Here is a 20000-nt window from a genome sequence, read left to right as displayed (position 1 = left end):
TGTAGAAGAGGGGGAGCCACTTCACGTGGCTGTGGAGGCTGATCTGTGAGCCACACACTCTGTTACAGGTGGAGTAGGAGTGGCCAGATGCTGAGGCTGTGCCAGCAGCCCATCTATGACGTTGAGCATGTCTTTCGTTGTTCCGCTGTTGTACAACCTGATGCAATTCTTTAGTCCCTCTGGAACAAGAAGCTTGCCAGACAGACCTGTCAAGAGCCTGGGTCTCAACATGAATAGAATCAATACCACAGTGTTTCAAGATGTTTTTTTTTGCAGTCCTTAAAGAGCATCTTCTGCACACCAGCAGCACGTTTTGCTGCAGGGATTTGGACGTAAAGAACTTGCCGTGGTAACTGGTTTTCTGGCATGCGTATGACATGCCTGAGCCAACAGAGATGACGTCTGGCCAGCACTGCTTACATACAGAGGGAGCATGATGCATGATGTGCTGCCTGTATGGTGTCCATGTCTCTGCCCAATAGAGGAGGGTGGAAACACACACTGTATTATAAACAGCAACCTTGGTGGCTATTCTCAGGTTTTTGTTCTCAAAGACCTGCACACAGTTGCCCAAAGCTGTGGAGGCTTTGTTGATGCAAAATAAAGGCATCTTGTGCCTTTATTTCATGGGGAAGGGAGCAATCTGAGGAGAGTTTGGAGCCAAGATAGATAAATCAGTTCACCATGGAGAGAAACTTGGGTGGTACTCAAAGTTTTGAAAGATGTTTCCAGAGCATCTCAAAGCTTACAGTGTCAAATGCCTTTGAGAGATTGATAAAGGCCATGTAAAGCTCTCGATGATGTTCTCTGCTCTTCTCCTGTAATTGCCTTATGACAAAAATCATGTCAGTGGTGCACCTGCCTTTCCTAAAACCACACTGTGATTCTGGCAGAGTGTGTTCCGAGATTTGAGTCACCAATCTGTTGAGCATGGCCTTTGCCAGCATCTTTCCAGCAACAGAGAGAAGGGAGATTCCCTGACTGCTCCCACAAACTGCTTTAAATGATAACAATGTTGGAGTCCTTCCACTCTTGAGGAAGAGTCTCTGACTGCCAGATATTTGTGATCAGAATGTGTAGTCAGCGAGTGAGCAGGTAGCCCCCATTCTTTATAATCTCTACTGGAATCCCATCAGGTCCAGCACTCTTCTTGTTCTTCAAGGTTTTAATGGCGTGAAGAACTTCAGAGAACTAATGCCAGGTATCAAGATGATGAATTTGCGGAAGATCTGGGAGTTTTCTGAGAGACTGAAAGTCAGCCGTGTTGGAGTGGTTCAATAGGTTCTTAAAATGTTTTGCCCATTGATCTAAGATCTGATGTCGATCTTTAAGTCGATCTTTGAGTGAACTGGAGCATTTGCATGTTTCTTGGCACCATACAAAGTTTTGACAGTATCATAAAAACCCTGCACATTGTTGCAGTCCGCTAGGCCTTGTACTTCACTTGTTTTGTTCATCCACCAGTTGTCCTCCATCTCCCACAGAGCCTGCTGGGTCACAGCTCTTGCCTCAGCAAATGCAGCTTTCAGGGTGGGTGAGTCTGGATTGGATAGAAAAGCTTTATAAGCTTTGTATTTAATTTTAAAATGTGAGTGAATGATGGGACAGTTATTGTCAAACCAGTCTTGGTGATGTTTCTTAGAAAGGCCAAGGACCTTCAAGGCTGCACTATGGATGATTGTGCTCAGGTTTGAACAGTCGGTTGAGTTCTCAGGAACTTGATCAAGCATGTTTGCAAAAAGACATCTGAAGTTGTCCCTAAGCCAAGGCAGTTAAACCTTTTGTTTGAGCATTTTCTGTGATGGCAAGGTTGAATCTCCATGCAGAGCTTAGATTTAACCATATGGTGGTCTGTTCTGCACTCTACTCCACGCATGACACGGGTAATGCGTGCATCATGACAGTCTTTTTAGAGGATGATGATGCAGTACAGTAGGTGCCAATGTTTTGAACGGGGATGTTGCCAGGTTGTTTTCAGCTTTTTCTTCATCTGGAAAATGGTGCGAGTAATTACCAGCTGGTGTTCAGAGCATAGAGAGAGGAGCCTGAGGCCATTGCTATTCACATTCCCCACTCCATGCTGGCCAAGGACTTTGCTCCAGATATGATGTTCAGTCCCGACTCTAGCATTAAAGTCTCCCATGAGGATAAGCTTATCTGCAGCTGGGGTTTTCTGTATGATGGAGTCAAGAGACCTGTAAAATATCTCTTTAACATTCTGCTCTGCATCCATGGTTTGTGCATAGGCACTAATGAAGGTGGTGAAATGGCCCTTGGTTAGGGGAATACGCCATGTCATCAATTTCTCATTAATGCCAGTGGAATACTCAGGAATGTGTTGTAACAGGTGTGTTTTTATGGCAAAGCCCTCTCCATGGAGATGTTGTGTACCCTTAGGCACTCCTTTCAAGAAGAAGGTGTAGCCCGCACCAACTTAAGTCAAGGCTCCCTGCCTTGGTTTCACTGAGTGTGGCAATGTCAATGTTGTAGTGTTGTAGAAGTGTTTGGACATTCCATGCAGCGATGTTCATGTAGGTATATCTTCTGGTGTATTTCTTTTGACCCCAAAAGAAGATGCTCCGTCAGCTGCGGTTTTCCATCCAGAGTGGATGAAGCAGACAGTTTTCTTTACCTCTTTTTCTAGGTCATTCCCCTACAGGGGTGAGCAGTGTGGGGCTGCTCAGTCGTAACGGAAGCTGCCAAAGAGACATGCTGCTCCATCCCGCATCTCAGCGTCCATCATTCCATTACTACCTGCGTGCATGGTTTGGCTAGGTACTCCCAGCCTCATCCTCGGCCTGTATCCACCACCATTCCACATTGCCGCAGGACTCGGGGGGTGGGGGGTTGAAGCAAGAAGCTTACGCAAGGAGGTGATTTAGGTGGGGGTTTTGGTGCGCAGTCCACACTCCCACCATCTTCGCTTCACCAGACTGATTCCAGTGGCATGAGAGACTCATAATGACCTTCATCTGGCTACAGCTGCAGAGGACCACCGAAAGATTCAGTCTATTGGATACCGCCTATGCATTTCCCCAACTGCAGATTTGTAATTAGGGTTTACTCCCCTAGCCATCTCACCATCCCTGGCTTACCCACGTGCCAGTGGGGCAGTGGTTGGTGAGACACCTCTGGGGACTACTGCAGCTCCGAGATCCCTTACTAATTCAGCCTGGTATCGCAAAACCCCAGTTTCCGTGGGTTGCCGCGACAAGGCATGTTAGGAGTCTTGGTGAGGGAGAGGCTATGTAATGACCACAAACCACACACACACACACACACACACACAATACATACACACACAAAAGCACGCACACACACACACAACTCACATTATATGTAAAATTAAATGCAAAAAAAAAAAAAAAAAAAAAGATGGGTGAATTTCTAAACATCTATGACCCTTTATAGATTTTATTTAATGGTTTCATGGTAACATTCTCTGGTCAAATGTTTGTATAATGAGCTCTCTAAACTGTATAATTGACTGTTGTGATTTCCTCCATTGCTGTGCTATTTTCATATATTTTGTATCACTCCACTGTTTTTTTTTTTTTTTTTTTACATTGTCAATTTATTTCTGTATTTATCATGTAGTCATGTAATAAGTGTGATAATGTGCAGACTGTCCCGATCACTCTGTCAGGGTTTATTTTGCAATGCACATTATCCCCTATTTATCTATGTGTTTGTGTGTGCAGCCGTCTGCACTGCAGGTTCGAGCTGTGTACGACTTCACTGCAGAAGACGCAGACGAGTTAAACTTTCACGCTGGAGATGTCATTGAGGTTTTAGATCAGTCAGACCAGTTCTGGTGGAGAGGAGTTCTGCGTGGGAGAACCGGACTATTCCCCGTCAACTACACCAACCCTGTTTAATATCACACATTCAGGAGATGTTTCTGCTTTCTACGTGTTCAGATTTGTTTGTTCTATCAGATTTTGTAATGGAGTCTTGTCCATATATTTCACTAGTACTAATACAGTTATATAGTCCTGCAGTCCTCAAAACACTCACACTTCTGAAATGTCATGTATCATATTTTCAGTTTTAGAGTTGTTGAGTTTGCAGCTGTGAGACAAAACAAGTTTCCTTCGGAATTATCCGGATTTCTGCATAAAATGTTTTTTAAAAGAGAAGTGATCTTCATCCAAGTAATGCTAATAAATAAAGACAGTTATATTTAATAAATGTGTGTTTTACAGTTGACAGACTCGTGTCCTCTTTACAGTGTTCAAACAGTCATGGGAAAAATGGAAATATACGGAAATTTAAAAAGTGTTTTAATTCCAGGCCTGGAAATGTCATGAAATTGTAATTAATTTCAGAAGACATGAAAGACAGTTTCTATAGTGAATATTCCATTTTTTCCCCTGCTCTAAAATCATCATCAAGATCATCCATTAGATAGTGTTTGTGTAGAGTAAACCTTGCTCAAATCGTTCTTTTGAGTCACTTCAGAAAGCACATAAGAGTTCACAGAAACTTGACAAACTCGTCTGATATAGATCATGATGTTCAAGCAACAACAGGAAGGATGAAAGTGAAAGTTTGATGAAGACGAATGACCCAAATACACATCTGATCAGCTGCTGAAGTGTTTCCTTGAACATATTGTCAATTAAAAAGCCTTCTCTAGTTATTAACAGGCTCCAGCTGAATCTGTGGACTTTTCCCACATTTTCTGAGCTAATTTTATTGGAAAGAATCTGTGGACGGGATTTAAACATGATAAAATGTGTGTATGATCATGGTGACAGTGAGGGTCTGACCTTTAATTACTCAACACAATAGCAACAAATAAACGTTTGTTAGTTTGAAATGATTAAGCTATAGATATAGTGTGTAAAATAAAGATACTTTGTGTTTGTCAGGGTGTAGATAGTGAATGAGCTGAACTCCACTTCATACAAACACTAAAAATCACCAACACACCAGTTGATTCAAAGTCATTGAGCAAAAATCTCTCAGAAAAGTCAAGTTAGTTCTGAGAAAAGATCCAACAGCATTTGAGACATGCACATCACACTTGATTTTAGATTTTGATCATATCTGTGTCAAATAATCAAGGTCTGAATCATATATCTATAAAAGGCAAACTTTCAGAAATATGGTTTGGTCAAGCTCAGACACTTCAACTTTATAGCAAGAAAATAAACAGGATGAACATAAAGAGCTAAAGTTGTTATTTCAGTGTGAGATGGATAGTTATTTTTAACAATCTTCTGAAGCTTGATATTTTCATTCTGATTTCTGTAATTTTATTAAACAGGATGGAATGTTTTAAAGTGAGACACACCAAGTAATAGCACAAAACATCACATAATTCACTAAATCCTTTGCTAATACTTACTGATGTTTGTTCCGTTGTTTTCCTACCAAAACCACGTCACTTCCTGGAGGATGATGTCTATAAAAGGAACTGGCTTTTGTTAGTTAAAGACACATTAAAAAAGACTAATGGGATGGACTAAGGTTGCCAACTTCTTGTCAGAAGAATACGGGACTTTTGAGCATTTTTCCTCTTTAATACTGGACATTTCACCATCCGCTAAAATACGGAACAATATGCATCATGTGCGGCAGTGGTTCTCAAACTGGGGGCCACAGAAAAATTCTACAATGTGATTTTAATTAGTTATCAGCCCTCTGCAATATAAATAAATCACTCGCATTGCACAGATGAGGGAAAAAACTCTCAGCTTCTCTCTTGTTAATGTGTGCTGCACTAATGTAACCGTAAACATTTGCTGGCGGAGCTGCCGGTTTTCTTAAAGAGACAGTACTATTTTAGCACTTGTTTTAAATGTACTGTAAAAACTTGATATATGTGGAGATGCCCACTTCTCGGTTTGCTTAATATCTTTTTCAGTTTTCAGCTGCATTATGCATACATGTTGTCAAAATTCTGACAAGTAAAAACAAAAATGTACTAGCCAATGGTGATTCTTTCTCCAGCGTGTCCATAGAGGGTTGGTTATAAATGTAGGCCTATATAATCTGGGATTGTTAATGGTAAAAAAAATATGGTGTGCATTAAAGTGAGAAATGTTTGTAAAATAAAATCTAGTATACATTTTTATTTTAATAAACCAAGAATATGGGGCCTGGGTATCTCAGCGAGTATTGACGCTGATTACCACCCCTGGAGTTGCGAGTTTGAATCCAGGGCATGCTGAGTGACTCCAGCCAGGTCTCCTAAGCAACCAAATTGGCCCGGTTGCTAGGGAGGGTAGAGTCACATGGGGTAACCTCCTCGTGGTCGTGATTAGTGGTTCTCGCTCTCAATGGGGCGTGTGGTAAGTTGTGTGTGGATCACGAAGAGTAGCATGAGCCTCCACATGCTGTGAGTCTCCACGGTGTCATGCACAACGAGTCATGTGATAAGATGCGCGGATTGACAGTCTCAGAAGTGGAGGCAACTGAGACTTGTCCTCCACCACCTGGACTGAGGTGAGTAACCGCGCCACCACGAGGACCTTCTAAGTAGTGGGAATTGGGCATTCCACATTGGGGAGAAAAGGGGATAAATTTAAGAAAAATAAAACATTTAAATAAAATTAAAATAAATAAACCAAGAATACATATGTACAGTGGATCTATATCATGTATCGGGACACATCTGTTTGCATTTTGATTTGTGATTTAAATGGACAATAGCGTGAGCTGCGGAACAGCGGTGCGACTTTAGCGCACATCTTTGTGCACGAGAGAACATTGCCACCATCGTCACTCAACGTCACTTATAACAGCCGCAACAAGCACTCATCATTACATTCAAAATAACCCATTCCAGCACTGGATCGACACTAATAACACACACGAACAAAATGGAAACTCCTGCTCAAGAACTGTTTCTTCTGCATTAGACATTTAAACCAAAGGTATACTTCCTTTTTGATGTGAATGCTCAGCGTCTGCGTACAGTCGAACGCAAGCCTGTCAAAATATACTCCATAACTCTGTGCGTATATACAGGCGGTTGGCACATGCACGCTATGACTAATATGAAACACCGGACTGTCTCTTCAAGACTTTAAACCCATAAAGATGTCTTTATATTCCCTCAGACTGGAGTTATACAAATGCAGGTATCTCCAGACCTCCTCAAACACGCACTCTTGACTTGCACATCCACTGTTGTTGTTTTTACCTTCATCTCCTGATGTTTAGTGGCGATTACATCTTCTAGCGCTTCTTTGTGACAGCAGCGGCTCAAAATGTAAGTGTTGCCACCTTGTGGACCCACTAATTAGTGCAAATAACTCCAGGCACATGCGATTCAAAGAAAAATAGGGCTGCGCGCATTCGGTGCTCTTGCACTCTGCTGATGACGAGATTAGCGTCTGCATCTGACCGAAGTATACTTTAGGCTTTACTTGACAAAAGCTATTTTAAAAAGTGATAGGGACAAAACTGGCCAAAGCAAAAAGTGGTAGGTACAGGTCCCACCCATAAATGACGCCTTTGCAAAACTGGCAATGTTCACTTAACTGTGATTATGTAATAATAGAAAACTAACTAATATTATTTCAATATTTAAGAAGGGTTAGTTTAAAATTGTAACTAATATATTTACACATATTTGATAAGGACATGAATGTGCTGCATAGTTGGAATGGTATTTCAATTTTAATGTCCAAATACTTCGGGGGTCACGGTAAATGGCACCATGAAGTGTGTGTGTGTGTGTGTGTGTGTGTGTGTGTGTGTGTGTGTGTGTGTGTGTGTGTGTAAAAATCCGGCCTTTTCCATTCTGCTCTTGGAGGAAGATCACACATGTTTGGAGGACATTCCAGCGTTCAAGTGAACTCCAACAAAGTCTTTCTAGCGAGTCAGTCCACTGTCGGTCATTTCTGGGACACTCTCGGGAGGATATTTCCAGTCATGTCAGTGCAGCTCCTATCTACTTGAATGAGGAAAGACCAAAATCTCCAAAATGGTTGGTCAACATTACGATCAAAGAACATATTTCAAATCAGCAATAAAATCTGACATTACTGAAATCATAAATTCTGCTTCTTTACCTCGGATTACGCTAAAACACACTATGTTCCCGATTTGTATAGCTAATGCGCATGCGCGTTCTCGAGTTGATTGACAGGTGATATCTGTATCTAAAAGGTGATTGGCTCTTTTACCTGTTAGGCGGGACTTCCTTTCTCCATCCGTTCACTGTTGGGTGTTCCAATTTCTCCCATTCATTTAAATAGAAGTGGCCCGTCTCTGCTAAATACTCTCTGACTCCACCCACGCGCAGGCACACAGGTGAGCGTTTCAGGTAAGAGAGAGACATTTCATTCGCTTAAATCAGTGACATAAAGAAATGGCGGAGTCGCAGCTCGTGTGTCTGGAGGACGGACTCCTGCCCCCCGCGACCCCTGAATCAAGCCCGCGGTTCTACTACAGTGAACAGCAGCGGGCGGCGCTCGAGGCGCTGCTGACAGAAGGAGACGGAGCGTTTAAAACACTACTACTGAAAGACAAGATCAAAGACTTCCTCTCCGCGCTAGAGGTAAAGAACATTAGAAGTGCTTTCGTCAAATATAACCTGGAGAATGAAGAAGGAACATCACAGAATGAAGCGAAACGCGATGAAACCGGCTCGCTTCGCTCCACGTACTGGCCGCAGATGTCTGACACGGAGGTTCCCGCGCTGGACATCGGCTGGCCCTCATCCGGGCTCTTTAAAGGAGTGACCCGCGCGACCGTGTACACTCACCCGCCAAAACTCAACAGCCCACACATCAAAGAAGTTGTACGCAAATTAATCCAAGAATCCTGCAAGGTTAGCCGTTTTATTCATCATTAATATATACTATATTACCATATCAGATGAATGAGGCTTTCAAAATCTTTCCAATATTTCTTTTACATTTTTAAAATTTTTAATGACAATGTTTGCTAATACCAATTAGTAACAATCACTGTTATAACTATGACAGTTGGTTATTATGGTAAATATTTGCTTGGGAATTCCTCACAATGATATCTGTCATCTTTAATCAGTCAATCAATCACTCTGTCGTTCCAACTAGCATACATGGTAAAATGTTTTGACAGGTAACTTAAAGGGATAGTTCACCCAAAAATGTAAATTCAGTCATTGTTTACTCACCCCTGTGTTGTTATAACCCTATATGACTTTCTTTATTTTTCTGATGATTGTTATGAAAGCATACGATAAGGTTTGGTGAGAAACAAACTGAAATCGAATGTATTATTTAGAGAAAATGTTCATTGACCGTTGATCTCCTGTGTGCATTCATGAGCTTTAGAGCTCTATGCACGATAGCAACAGTAGTTACGCAGCATGCGCGAGATGGAGCATTCAATCGAAAAATAATTTTGTTTCCCTTCAACAGAAATGCCAGCGATTATTAACAACAGAAAACACAACATAGCTGCACACAAACCAGAGAACAGAACTTACAGACATGTCTGAAGAGTTTGTAGCTGAAGAATTGATGCATTTCTATATCCAGCCTTATTTGTTTGAACCAGAGTCCTCAATCAAACAGAAAGATGGAGCTGAAGGTAGCTACCAGTACCGCCGCTCCCTATACGCATATTACGCAGTCAGCGTAGGGCACCAACACCCTAGGGGGGCAACAGAAACTCCACCGGCTGCTCAAGGACCTGAAACCAGTCACGAAACACAGACAATCGCCTCGCGCCGTGCATCACATTTTGGACCGGTGCCAGTTCATAGCGGACGGGGTTACCGGGCGCGACGCCAAATATAGAAACCAAGCGATCGACAGAATGTCGATCTGAAAACTCTGATTAACATAGAAAATATCACTTTTATTGCATGTCGTTTGGTGTCTGAGTAGGATATGTTGTGATTGTAGCTACCTTCATCCCCAAACAAATTTTCGATTGAACGCCCCATCTCGCGCATGCTGCAACTACTGTTGCTCTCGTGCGAAGAGCTCTAAAGCTCATGAACACACAGGAGATCAATGGTCAGTGAACATTTTCACTAAATAATACATTAGATTTCAGTTTGTTTCTCATCAAATCTTATCGTATGCTTTCATAACAATCATGAGTCTCATGAATAATTTATTAGACTTCTGAATTATACTTTTGTGTTCTTTTGAAGCTTGAAGAGGTGGTCACCATAAACTGCCATTGTATGACATCACTGAACACAACATTTATTCACAATTTCTCCCTTTGTGTTGAGAAAAATTAAGGAAGTCATATAGTGTTATAACAACACAGGGGTGAGTAAACAATGACTGAATTTACATTTTTGGGTGAACTAATCCTTAATGTGGGTCACAAGTACAGAATCAATGTGACTATATTGGGTTTCACCAATAAAAGACATTTTAAAGGAAAAATGTAAAAAATAACTGCATATGGGTTTGGAACGATATAAGGGTGAAAACGTGTAGTTTACTCAAAAATGTATTTGCTTATCATCATGTTGTTCAGAACTCGTAAAACTTAGTCAGGCCATATCATCACTTGATAATCCATTTAAAGGCTCACGTATACTTTGTTTTTCCATGTTCCGTGTCGTCTAACGCAAGGTCTAGTGCTCAGCTTTTCAAAGGTTACTTTTCTGACTGCAAGCAAATACAAATGCGTTCGACGCACGTGCACTGCTTTAAAATAGTCTTTTAGTACAATTAACGGCAGGCGCATGTGCCAATGATGCACACAGACAAGGACTGTCTGCGTGTCAAGAAAATCTGGGACGCAAGCGGACAGTCTGCACAGAATGTGCTAACGATGAAATTTGTGTCATGCACATACTGTGCGCTTTCCAATCAGCAACACGGACAACCGAATCATTTTCATCATTTTCCAAAGTAATCGGTAATGCTTTTTTGAAACGCTCGCTGTTTGAGTGTTCACGAGAGGCATAAACGCAGCACAATTATTATGCTTTTAAATGAAAATGTATTAGTGTGGATGTGGCCTTACTTTCTGCGGTGGATCACAAAAGCAGATGTTTGCCTCAGTCGCCATCCACTTTTTGCATATTTTTTCCATACAATAAAAGTGAATAGTGACTGAGGCTAACATCATGCTCCATGGACAATAGCATGTTATACAGCTTTGGAACGACTTGAGGGTGAGTATGTGATGACAGAATTTTCATTTCTGGGTGAACTGTCACTTTAAGAAACCTTAACTGTAAGTGTAAGTGTAAAAGTGTAAATGACTGTAAGTGTATTATTACTTTTATTATGGAGTAACTGCAACTTGTTGCAGATCATGACTTAGTCTCCAACATTCCTGAGTTTAATGTTCTTCAGGGTTTCTTTTTCCATTCAGAGTTTGTGTTGATGAGTCATTTATGACAGCACACAGATGTGTTTGTGTTCTGAGGAAGAAGGTCAGAATTCAACACATCATTCCTGCAGTGAGATTGTGTTCAGACTTGATCAGACAGTCTGTTTCTTTACGCCGATGTTGTTTTTCAGTGTTCTGAACTTCAGAGGAATCATTGTGAATGAGTCGTTGAACACATGAATCACTATAATCATGTTGAATGGATTTATAGGAATAAAGGTTTAGCAGATGGCCAAAGCATTTCACTGACTGAACTCAAAAATCCTCTGACAACTTCATCTTTAATTATGTTGGCTTGGGGGGGCCTGGGTAGCACACCTGGAGTCGCTAGTTTGAATCCAGGGTGTGCTGAGTGACTCCAGTCAGGTCTCCTAAGCAACCAAATTGGCCCGGTTGCTAGGGAGGGTAGAGTAACATGGGGTAACCTCCTCGTGGTCGCTATAATGTGGTTCTCGCTCTCGGTGAGGCGTGTGGTGAGTTGTGCGTGGATGCCGCGGACAATAGTGTGAAGCCTCCACATGCGCTAGGTCTCCGCGATAACGCGCTCAACAAGCCACGCGATAAGATGCACGGATTGACGGTCTCAGACACGGAGGCAACTGAGATTCGTCCTCCGCCACCCGGATTGAGTCACTAAGCCACCATGAGGACTTAGAGTGCATTGGGAATTGGGATATTTCCAAATTGGGGAGAAACCCCCCCCCCCAAAAATAATTATGTTGGCTTGACAAATTTGGTTGAGGGTTTTCTCATTTCTCATTCCTCAAACTCCGCCCAGACATACAGACTGTTCTGATTTATTGTGCTTAAAACAATCCAATATTCAAACGACACAACAATGACCTTTAAACTTCAAATCTCTGTAGTACAAACTACTGTACGCCTACATAACCTGCAGACAGTTTCCTTTTCCAGTTACATGTGTGTTTATCAGTGGCACTAAACAATGAAAGACTGTAAGTGAAATTGAGTCGCACCTGTAATTATGTGGTAAATTCCTGAAACTCCACCTGTTTACAGAAAACATACAGAATAGCAGAAATGTGGAAAAGCCCCAGCAGAGGTCACATTATCATCATTGTTTTATTATTATGGGTGAATCTCATTAAAACCTGTCAGGAACATTTCACACCCAAATCAAGAGAAATAAGAAATTATATGTTGAATAATGCAAGCATAGGCTATTTTATGGCCAATTAAACTGTACTGTAAAAAAAAAAAAATCAAGAACATATTTTATGAATGCAGATTTTATTAAAAATCATTGCATGATATATATATATATTACTGAAATGCTGTAATGGATTACTGTAATTAGAATTATCATAATAGGAATTACAAAAAAAACTAAAAAATAGCCAGACTCATTACAGTAATGAGAAATGGGGGGAAACGTGTTTAATAGTCATGGTAATAATGCCACAAATAGTCCTAAACATAGTTTAATTTATGTATAGAACATATTATTTCTTAATTGTTTAATTGTAATTTTGGGATGAAATGTTTTCATGAGATTTATACAAATATACTCTAGTGTGAACTTTAAAAACTTTCACAGCAGCAACAAACAGACCTACAGGTGACACCAGATTCCAAAGTCTCTCTCTCTCTCTCTCTCTCTCTCTCTCTCTCTTTGTGTGTTTACAGCAGGGACTTACACAAGCTCATATTTGATATCAATCTGAACTTGACTCTCATAGGTGCAGAAATGACATTACTCATCTATTGCTACATCTCATATCTAATATGAATTTTATAGAACAGGAAAAGAAAATTTCTAAAGAATGTCTTTATCTATTTCATTTAAAGATGACTCTAAAAGTGGACATGAAATGTGCAACATCTCAGAATGTGTAGAATTACATGGTCATTCAGATACACTGGTGTGCGACTGTAAAGTTCAGGAAATGTCTCACTGATCACTTTCATTTAAATGAAATAATGCAAGTAGGAGTCATGTCATAATTTTTTTTTATTATTCAACAATATGAACAATAATGTGCTACTTGCTATTGCTGGTATCAGGGGGAGAGGCATCCTCATGCTGTTATAATAAATATTAAATATTTCATGACTTGTCTGTGCTGTTCAGGTTGTTGCCATAGTGATGGACCTCTTGACTGACCTGCAGATTCTGCGGGATCTGTTTGACGCGTCCAAGCGCAGCGTGCCCGTTTACATCGTGCTGGACGTGCAGGGAACTCCACACTTCCTGGACATGTGCAACAGACTGCAGGTGACCGCTAAAGACCTGCAGGTACACACAAACACACACACAAACACACTCAAACACACACACTCACACACACTCACATACTCACACACACACAAACACACACACAAACACACTCAAACACACACACTCACACACACACGCACTCACACACACACACACATATACATACACACACTCGCATACACTCACACACACACACTCACACACACACATATACATACACTCACATACACTCACACACACACACACATACACTCACACACTCACACGCACACTCACACACACGCACACACACACACACACATATACATACACTCACACACACACACACTCTCTCACACACACTCTCACACACACACACACACACACACACTCACACACACTCTCACACACACACACACTCACACACACACACATGTTGGTGCAGCTATCATTATGAGGACTCTCCATAGACATAATGATTTTTATACTGTATGAACTATAGATTCTATCCCCTAACCCTAACCCTACCCCTAAACACACACACACACACACACACATGTTGGTGCAGTTATCATTATGAGGACTCTCCATAGACATAATGATTTTTATACTGTATGAACTATAGATTCTATCCCCTAAACCTAACCCTACCCCTAAACCTAACCCTCACACACACACACAGACACACACACACACTCACATAAACACACACACACACTCACAGAAACACACCCATACTCTGTAATTCTGTTGGGGAAGTTCTGCCAGTCCAAAACAGCTGGACAGAGTGAGACTGAATTTTCAGACACATTTTTTGTTTATCTGTTGAGTTCTTTGTCTGTGTTTCTGTCAGAACGTCAGAACTCGAACTGTAAAGGGCGTTGGGTTGAATCTGTCCTTTGGTAGAATTCCAGGAAACCTTTACAGCAAATACATGCTTATAGATGGAGATAAAGTCATGTTTGGAACTTACAGGTGAGTGTGTGTGTACATATTAAAACAGTAGAAAAGGATGAAAGCAATATTATATAATATAATAATAAATTGAATGTAAATGTAAGAAAGCAGAAGGGTTTTGTGAGAGTTTAATGGATAGAGAGCATGATTAGATCAGTATAAAACAATGTAAGTCAATGATAAAAATAATCTGTTAATGTTTATTTGTCCTGTAGTTTTTCCTGGAGTTCCTCTCGTATGGACAGGAACATGATCACGGTGATGTCCGGGCAGGTGGTGGATTTCTACGATAACGATTTCCGAGAACTTTATGCCATCTCAGACAAACTCGACCTGTTTAAAGAGTTTAACCTCAGTACGCCCCAGATGGGCACTCTGGCACGGGCAGCTGTGCCGAAACGCCCGCCAACGGCCACCTCGCGCTTCCAGGTGAATCTTGGAGACACGTCACGTGGAGATCTTAAAGTGCCAGCACACAAATATCACAATCCAAAATACCTGTTAGCGCTCGGACAGATACCGGGACCCACCACACCGCTGCAGGAGTTCCTCGATACGATGCAACCCCCCGAACCGGGTCAACAAACGCCAGAGGAGCCCGCTGAAGGACCAGAAAACCCCACGCCAGTCCCCACGCCAGTCCCCTCACAGACCGGGAAGAAAGAGTCAAAGAAAGTGAAGTCACGGACAAGTAAGAAAAAGGGATCGTGTTGGATTTTCAGAAAGAAAAAAGAGAAGCAAAGTGAAGCGGTTATTGAAGATCAGATGCCAAACGCAACAGACGACGCGGACAAACACACGCTAACTGCAGCCGAACAGCCGGACGAGAAATCTGAAGTGAACGACACAGTCAGAACAAAGAAAAGATCTTGGAAGAACATATTTAGAAAAGCAAAGTGAGAATGTTATGGTGGATTCTGTCATTAAAATATTTGAAGGGAGCCGTTTTTAGTGCCTCGTTTTATTCTTAATAACTTTGAAATGTTTACATCTTTGTAATTGTTTAGTTTTCAGAACGGCCCTAAAGCCAAATGTGAAAATGTTCCTAAAATCACTTTAAAGTCTTTTGCAGTTGTGTACATATTTTGTGTTGTCAATGAACGAATTCCGAGACCTGTTGAACACTTTTGGGTTTGATTTGTGTATTTGTGCCTCAGGTTTTGCTATATTTGTGGGTACCAAATATGGCCTGGCCTAACCCCTTATATCTACATTGTGCCCCCCACTGATCGTTAGATGGCGAAATGATCAATGGGGCCCAACTACCCTGGCTCAATGAAGAGACAAGCACTTGCCCACCCTAAAGATCACATCCTAATACCAGCCGTGCCAAATACCCACAACCTGACAACAAAGAACACTTAACAAAAGGACTAAATAATGCACAAATTAAAATCTGAAATTCCTAAATGTTTCTGTAAGATCTTTAGGGTTATGGTACAGAAAATGTGTGTGTGTGTGACTAATTATTGTCGTTATTCACTTCTGAAAATGCAGAAAGTTTTTGTTTTTTTTAGAATTTAGTTTAGTCTGTAGTAATTATAGTGAGCATAAATATGTTTGGCTAACTTAAGTCACTCTCTCCCCAAAACCACGCCCTTGAAACCTGAAGTATGTAACTTTTTCAGTGTTCAAATAATTTCTTCTATTCCAGCTAATATGCAGACACAACTGTAAGTAAGCCATTCATAGGTTAATTTCCTCCAAAACTAGGCCTGTTGCGATGATTAAATAACCATCTGTTTTGTGGATGAATCTACACGCCCTTTGTGTTTATTCTGCCTATTGGCTGGAGTTTGTTTTATAGATTATCTTTTGTTGTGCAATTCTGTCTCACAAAATTTGTGGCAAAGTTATCGCGGGGGCTCTCGAAGGCGTACATGGACTGTTTGAGTTTAGAGGGATGGACGCCGGTTGGCGCGGTCATGCGCGGGGTTAATGCACATGTTTTTCTTTTTCTGTTTGTTTGATTTGGGGGGAAGTGTGGAGTTTGATTGTTGCACTAATGTTGGAATATGGTCTTTATAATCTTGTTTTTGACACACAATCTATTTTTTCTAATACACTGAACAAAATTAAAAACGCAACACTTTTGTTTTTGCCCCCATTTTTCATGAGCTGAACTCAAAGATCTAAGACTTTTTCTATGTACGCAAAAGGCCTATTTCTCTCAAATATTGTTCACAAATCTGTCTAAATCTGTGTTAGTGAGCACTTCTCCTTTGCCGAGATACTCCATCCACCTCACAGGTGTGGCATATCAAGATGCTGATTAGACAGCATGATTATTGCACAGGTGTGCCTTAGGCTGGCCACAATAAAAGGTCACTCACTTTAGACAAAGGGTGACTACTTTGAAGATGCTCAAATATAACACAGTTTAGATTTATTTTGGATTTTGTTTAGTCACAACATAATTCCCATAGTTCCATTTATGTTATTCCATAGTTTTAATGACTTTACTATTATTCTAAAATGTGAAAACAAAAAAAATTATAATAAAGAATGAGTAAGTGTTTCAAAACTTTTGACCGGTAGCGTATATATATATATATATATATTTGTTTTTTGTTTTTTTCAGTTTTTTGTGTGTATACTCATGTGTGACCACAGGGATGTTTGTTCGGTTTCAGGGTGGGGTTGGGTGTTGGGAGGGGGAGGGGTATAATGGGGGTTAAAAGTTGATTCTATGCATATATATTTTGCTTTTCTGTTTCATGTGTTAGAATCAAGAAAAAGTGTTAACTGGAAAAAAATAAATGTGTGTGTGTGTGCGCGCGTGCGCGCACATTTCCTCTTTCACACTTCCAGTGTCTCAAAGTTTAGCTGGGTGTGTGTGTGTGTGTGTGTGTGTGTGTGTGTCTGTCTGACCACAAAAGGGATCTGTGGATGAAATATACTGCGAACAGGAAGTGTCTGTAAATATGATCTTGACTCATCTGCATTTGTTTGACTTTAATGTGTCCATAATTTGTCACAAACATGTTTAGAGATCCTTTGATCCACATTGATGTATTACAGTTTTTCTGAATGCTTAAACACTAACAGTGTCTCTTGAAGCACTATCTCTGAAACCATTAACACTTGTAGCCAATGCATTTAACAAATGTGCCAAACTGAATGCATGTTCTCTGCTTTACACAGTTTGTAATTTAATAACACACTTCTAGCAAAACTGTAAACATTGTTCTCTGCATTGCTGAACTATTTCACCAGTTGCATTTCCACATTGACACATGTGAAAACACTTTTAGATAATGAGTTCACTTACAAATAAGAGCTTGAGCACCATAAATAGACCACAGGTGAACATTTGGTTTGGATAACTAATTTTTTTCAGATTTTTTATTTTATTTTTCTAGCACAAATGTTTTTGTTTTCTTCTACTGCTCTTTTGTTATTTGAGGAGTGTTAGAACATTGAGAAAACAAATACAGTAAATAACTTTTTCCCCTTATTTGTATTTATAGTGTGTTATGTTCAGAATACACATTTGGATGTCTGTGTGTATGTGTGTTTACTACATGTATGACAAAACTTTATAGCAAACTGTTATGCCCTGCATACAGAAAAAGCAGAAGCCAAAAGTGTTTTTCATTTATTCTAACAGTGCGTAGTTGGCCCTTCCTGTGCTTCTTCAAATTATGTTTTTTTTTCTTTCACTGTATTGTTGCAAAAACACTTTTTTTTAAAAAGTGTTTGAAGAGTTTTTTTTTTTGTAAGAGATGTATAATGTTTTGCTGGTTTGGTGTAAGGTTTTGTGGTTAGTGTGTTGAGTTTTGTAAAAATAGCCTATAGTTTAAAAGATAGTGCCTAAGAAATAAGAAAAAAATTAATGTGATTTTTTTTACTAAACGAGGACAGTTTACAGGACCTTCATGAAGGCACCAGCAGATGTCACATGATCAGAAGTGAAAACTATGAGGTCATTTCACGTTTGCCTTTTTAAATGTTGCTGTAGCGTGAATTAAACTCTTGAGTAAGAGATTGCAACTTTAACTGCAGATGTTCAAACATTTTCTTCCTTTTTAGATTCAACAAGCCCCTCTGAAACACTTCCTCTAAAGATGAGTGACATCACAGTTCAGAAGGTTCAAGGAATAGCTCACTCACAATTGAAAACTCTGACATCATTTACTCACACTCATGTTGTTCCAAACCCATATGACTTTCTGTCTTCTGTGGAACACAACAGGTGAATTTTTGAAGAGTCTTCACAACACTTTTTTCCAAACATCAACAGTACATCATTTGTCACGCTCCAAAAAAAAAAAAAAAAAAAGCACACCGTAAAATGAACATAAAAGTCTGTCACAACTTGTGTGCTGTATTCCAGGTCTTCTGAAATAACATGAGAGCTTTATGTGAGGTTTCAGTGATGGTATCGACCATCTGCTCTTTAATGCAGCTGAAGTAGGACACCTTTGATTATTTGTCATTGGCTTTGTTTTTAAAATGTCAATATTCCATATGAGTTTAACCTTGTGCGACCCGCGTACACGTGTGTGGACATTGTATTTTGGCTTCGCTATACAAAATACATAATTTCATTTCATTTAGACTCTGTGCTGTCAGTAAAGTGCTAAACTTTCCACATACTGAGTCGTGTGTCAAAACTACATGTGTCAGAATGTAGTTTCTTCTTTTAACAAATGTGTCACGTTTGTCACAGTAATAATTCTCCTGCTAAAACACAAACAGACAACAGAGAACAAAACCATCATGTGATATTTAGTCCCAAATAATTTGAATTATATAAGAAATGGACTGTAAAATTCACCGTTACAATCTCATATGATCCAAAATATATACAAAAATATTTTACATTCAATACAAAAGTATTTGCTTAAAATGTGTATAAAACATTGTGTGTGTGTGAATCTCATGAAAACATTTCCAGGTCATATTTCACCATTAAATTAAGCATATTTCCTAATTCCTCATTACTGTAATATATCCAGATATTTTACTTTTAAGTTTGTTTGTAATTCTCATTATTGTAATGCAATCATTTTTTTAAGTCATTGCATCAAATACTACTATGACATATAAATACTTTACCATAAATAATGTGTAATTTTTTCCACATTACAGTAATGACAATTATTTACGTTTTTTGTATTATAGTAATGTGTATTTGGGGGGAAATTAATTGTCATGAAAACAATTTCATAAAAATCTTAATGGTCATAAAAGTTGGCATCATTTTCTTTTTGCAAAATATAATTTCTTGTTTCCTTCTTTTGATTTCAGGTGAAATATGACCTGCACATGTTCTTGACAGGTTTCGTAAGATTCATCGTGGAGGAAATTCTCGTCGTTCTGCTCAGTTTGCAGTTCGTTAAATCTGGACAACGCCCCGTTCACATGCGCTCATTTACTTTGATCTCTCTCTTCACTGGAACTTTGTTGATGACTTTCTTCTTTCGGACAGACACTAGATCATAAAAAGGATCTTTTGTAATGCTGGCCCTGCGAGACACAAAATACAGAACAATTCATAAAACTGTCT

At 39.9% G+C, this 20000-nt stretch overlaps 3 protein-coding genes across 7 annotated transcripts in view; 2 read left to right on the top strand and 1 right to left on the bottom strand.

Moving 5' to 3' along the window:
* grap2b (GRB2 related adaptor protein 2b) overlaps positions 1-4209 on the top strand; it is an 11651-nt gene extending 7442 nt beyond the window's left edge. The window contains exon 8 of the mRNA XM_051706885.1: positions 3702-4209. Coding sequence (XP_051562845.1) covers positions 3702-3878 — 177 coding nt within the window. The 3' untranslated portion in view covers positions 3879-4209. The remainder of the gene's footprint in view (positions 1-3701) is intronic.
* A 4048-nt stretch (positions 4210-8257) lies between these two features.
* Positions 8258-17112, top strand: fam83fb (family with sequence similarity 83 member Fb). The gene is made up of 4 exons (XM_051706716.1): positions 8258-8788; positions 13406-13570; positions 14385-14506; positions 14704-17112. Exons 1-4 carry the CDS (start codon positions 8327-8329, stop codon positions 15386-15388), a joined length of 1434 nt encoding a protein of 477 aa, XP_051562676.1. The 5' UTR covers positions 8258-8326; the 3' UTR covers positions 15389-17112.
* A 97-nt stretch (positions 17113-17209) lies between these two features.
* The window catches only part of cyth4b (cytohesin 4b), a 35678-nt gene continuing 32887 nt past the window's right edge, over positions 17210-20000 (bottom strand). For 3 of the 5 annotated variants that reach the window (XR_007898140.1, XR_007898141.1, XR_007898142.1), the window contains exon 14: positions 17210-19960. Coding sequence is in view for 2 of the 5 variants with exons in the window: in XM_051706718.1 (XP_051562678.1) it covers positions 19852-19960 (109 nt within the window). In the remaining 3 variants the exon portion in view is untranslated. The remainder of the gene's footprint in view (positions 19961-20000) is intronic. The other 2 variants (XM_051706718.1, XM_051706717.1) reach the window with 2 other exon arrangements.

The sequence above is a fragment of the Myxocyprinus asiaticus genome, chromosome 9 (assembly GCF_019703515.2).
Source record: "Myxocyprinus asiaticus isolate MX2 ecotype Aquarium Trade chromosome 9, UBuf_Myxa_2, whole genome shotgun sequence".
NCBI classification, from domain to species: Eukaryota; Metazoa; Chordata; class Actinopteri; order Cypriniformes; family Catostomidae; genus Myxocyprinus; species Myxocyprinus asiaticus.
Note: the sequence above shows the minus strand (reverse complement) of the source record. Positions and strands in the feature narration are given on the sequence as shown.

Coding starts and splice junctions, on each gene's coding strand:
- fam83fb (XM_051706716.1), top strand. CDS start 8,327: ATGGCGGAGTCGCAGCTCGTGTGTCTGGAGGACGGACTCCTGCCCCCC. Junction 8,789..13,405: donor TAATCCAAGAATCCTGCAAG/GTTAGCCGTTTT, acceptor TGTGCTGTTCAG/GTTGTTGCCATAGTGATGGA. Junction 14,507..14,703: donor GTCATGTTTGGAACTTACAG/GTGAGTGTGTGT, acceptor TTTGTCCTGTAG/TTTTTCCTGGAGTTCCTCTC.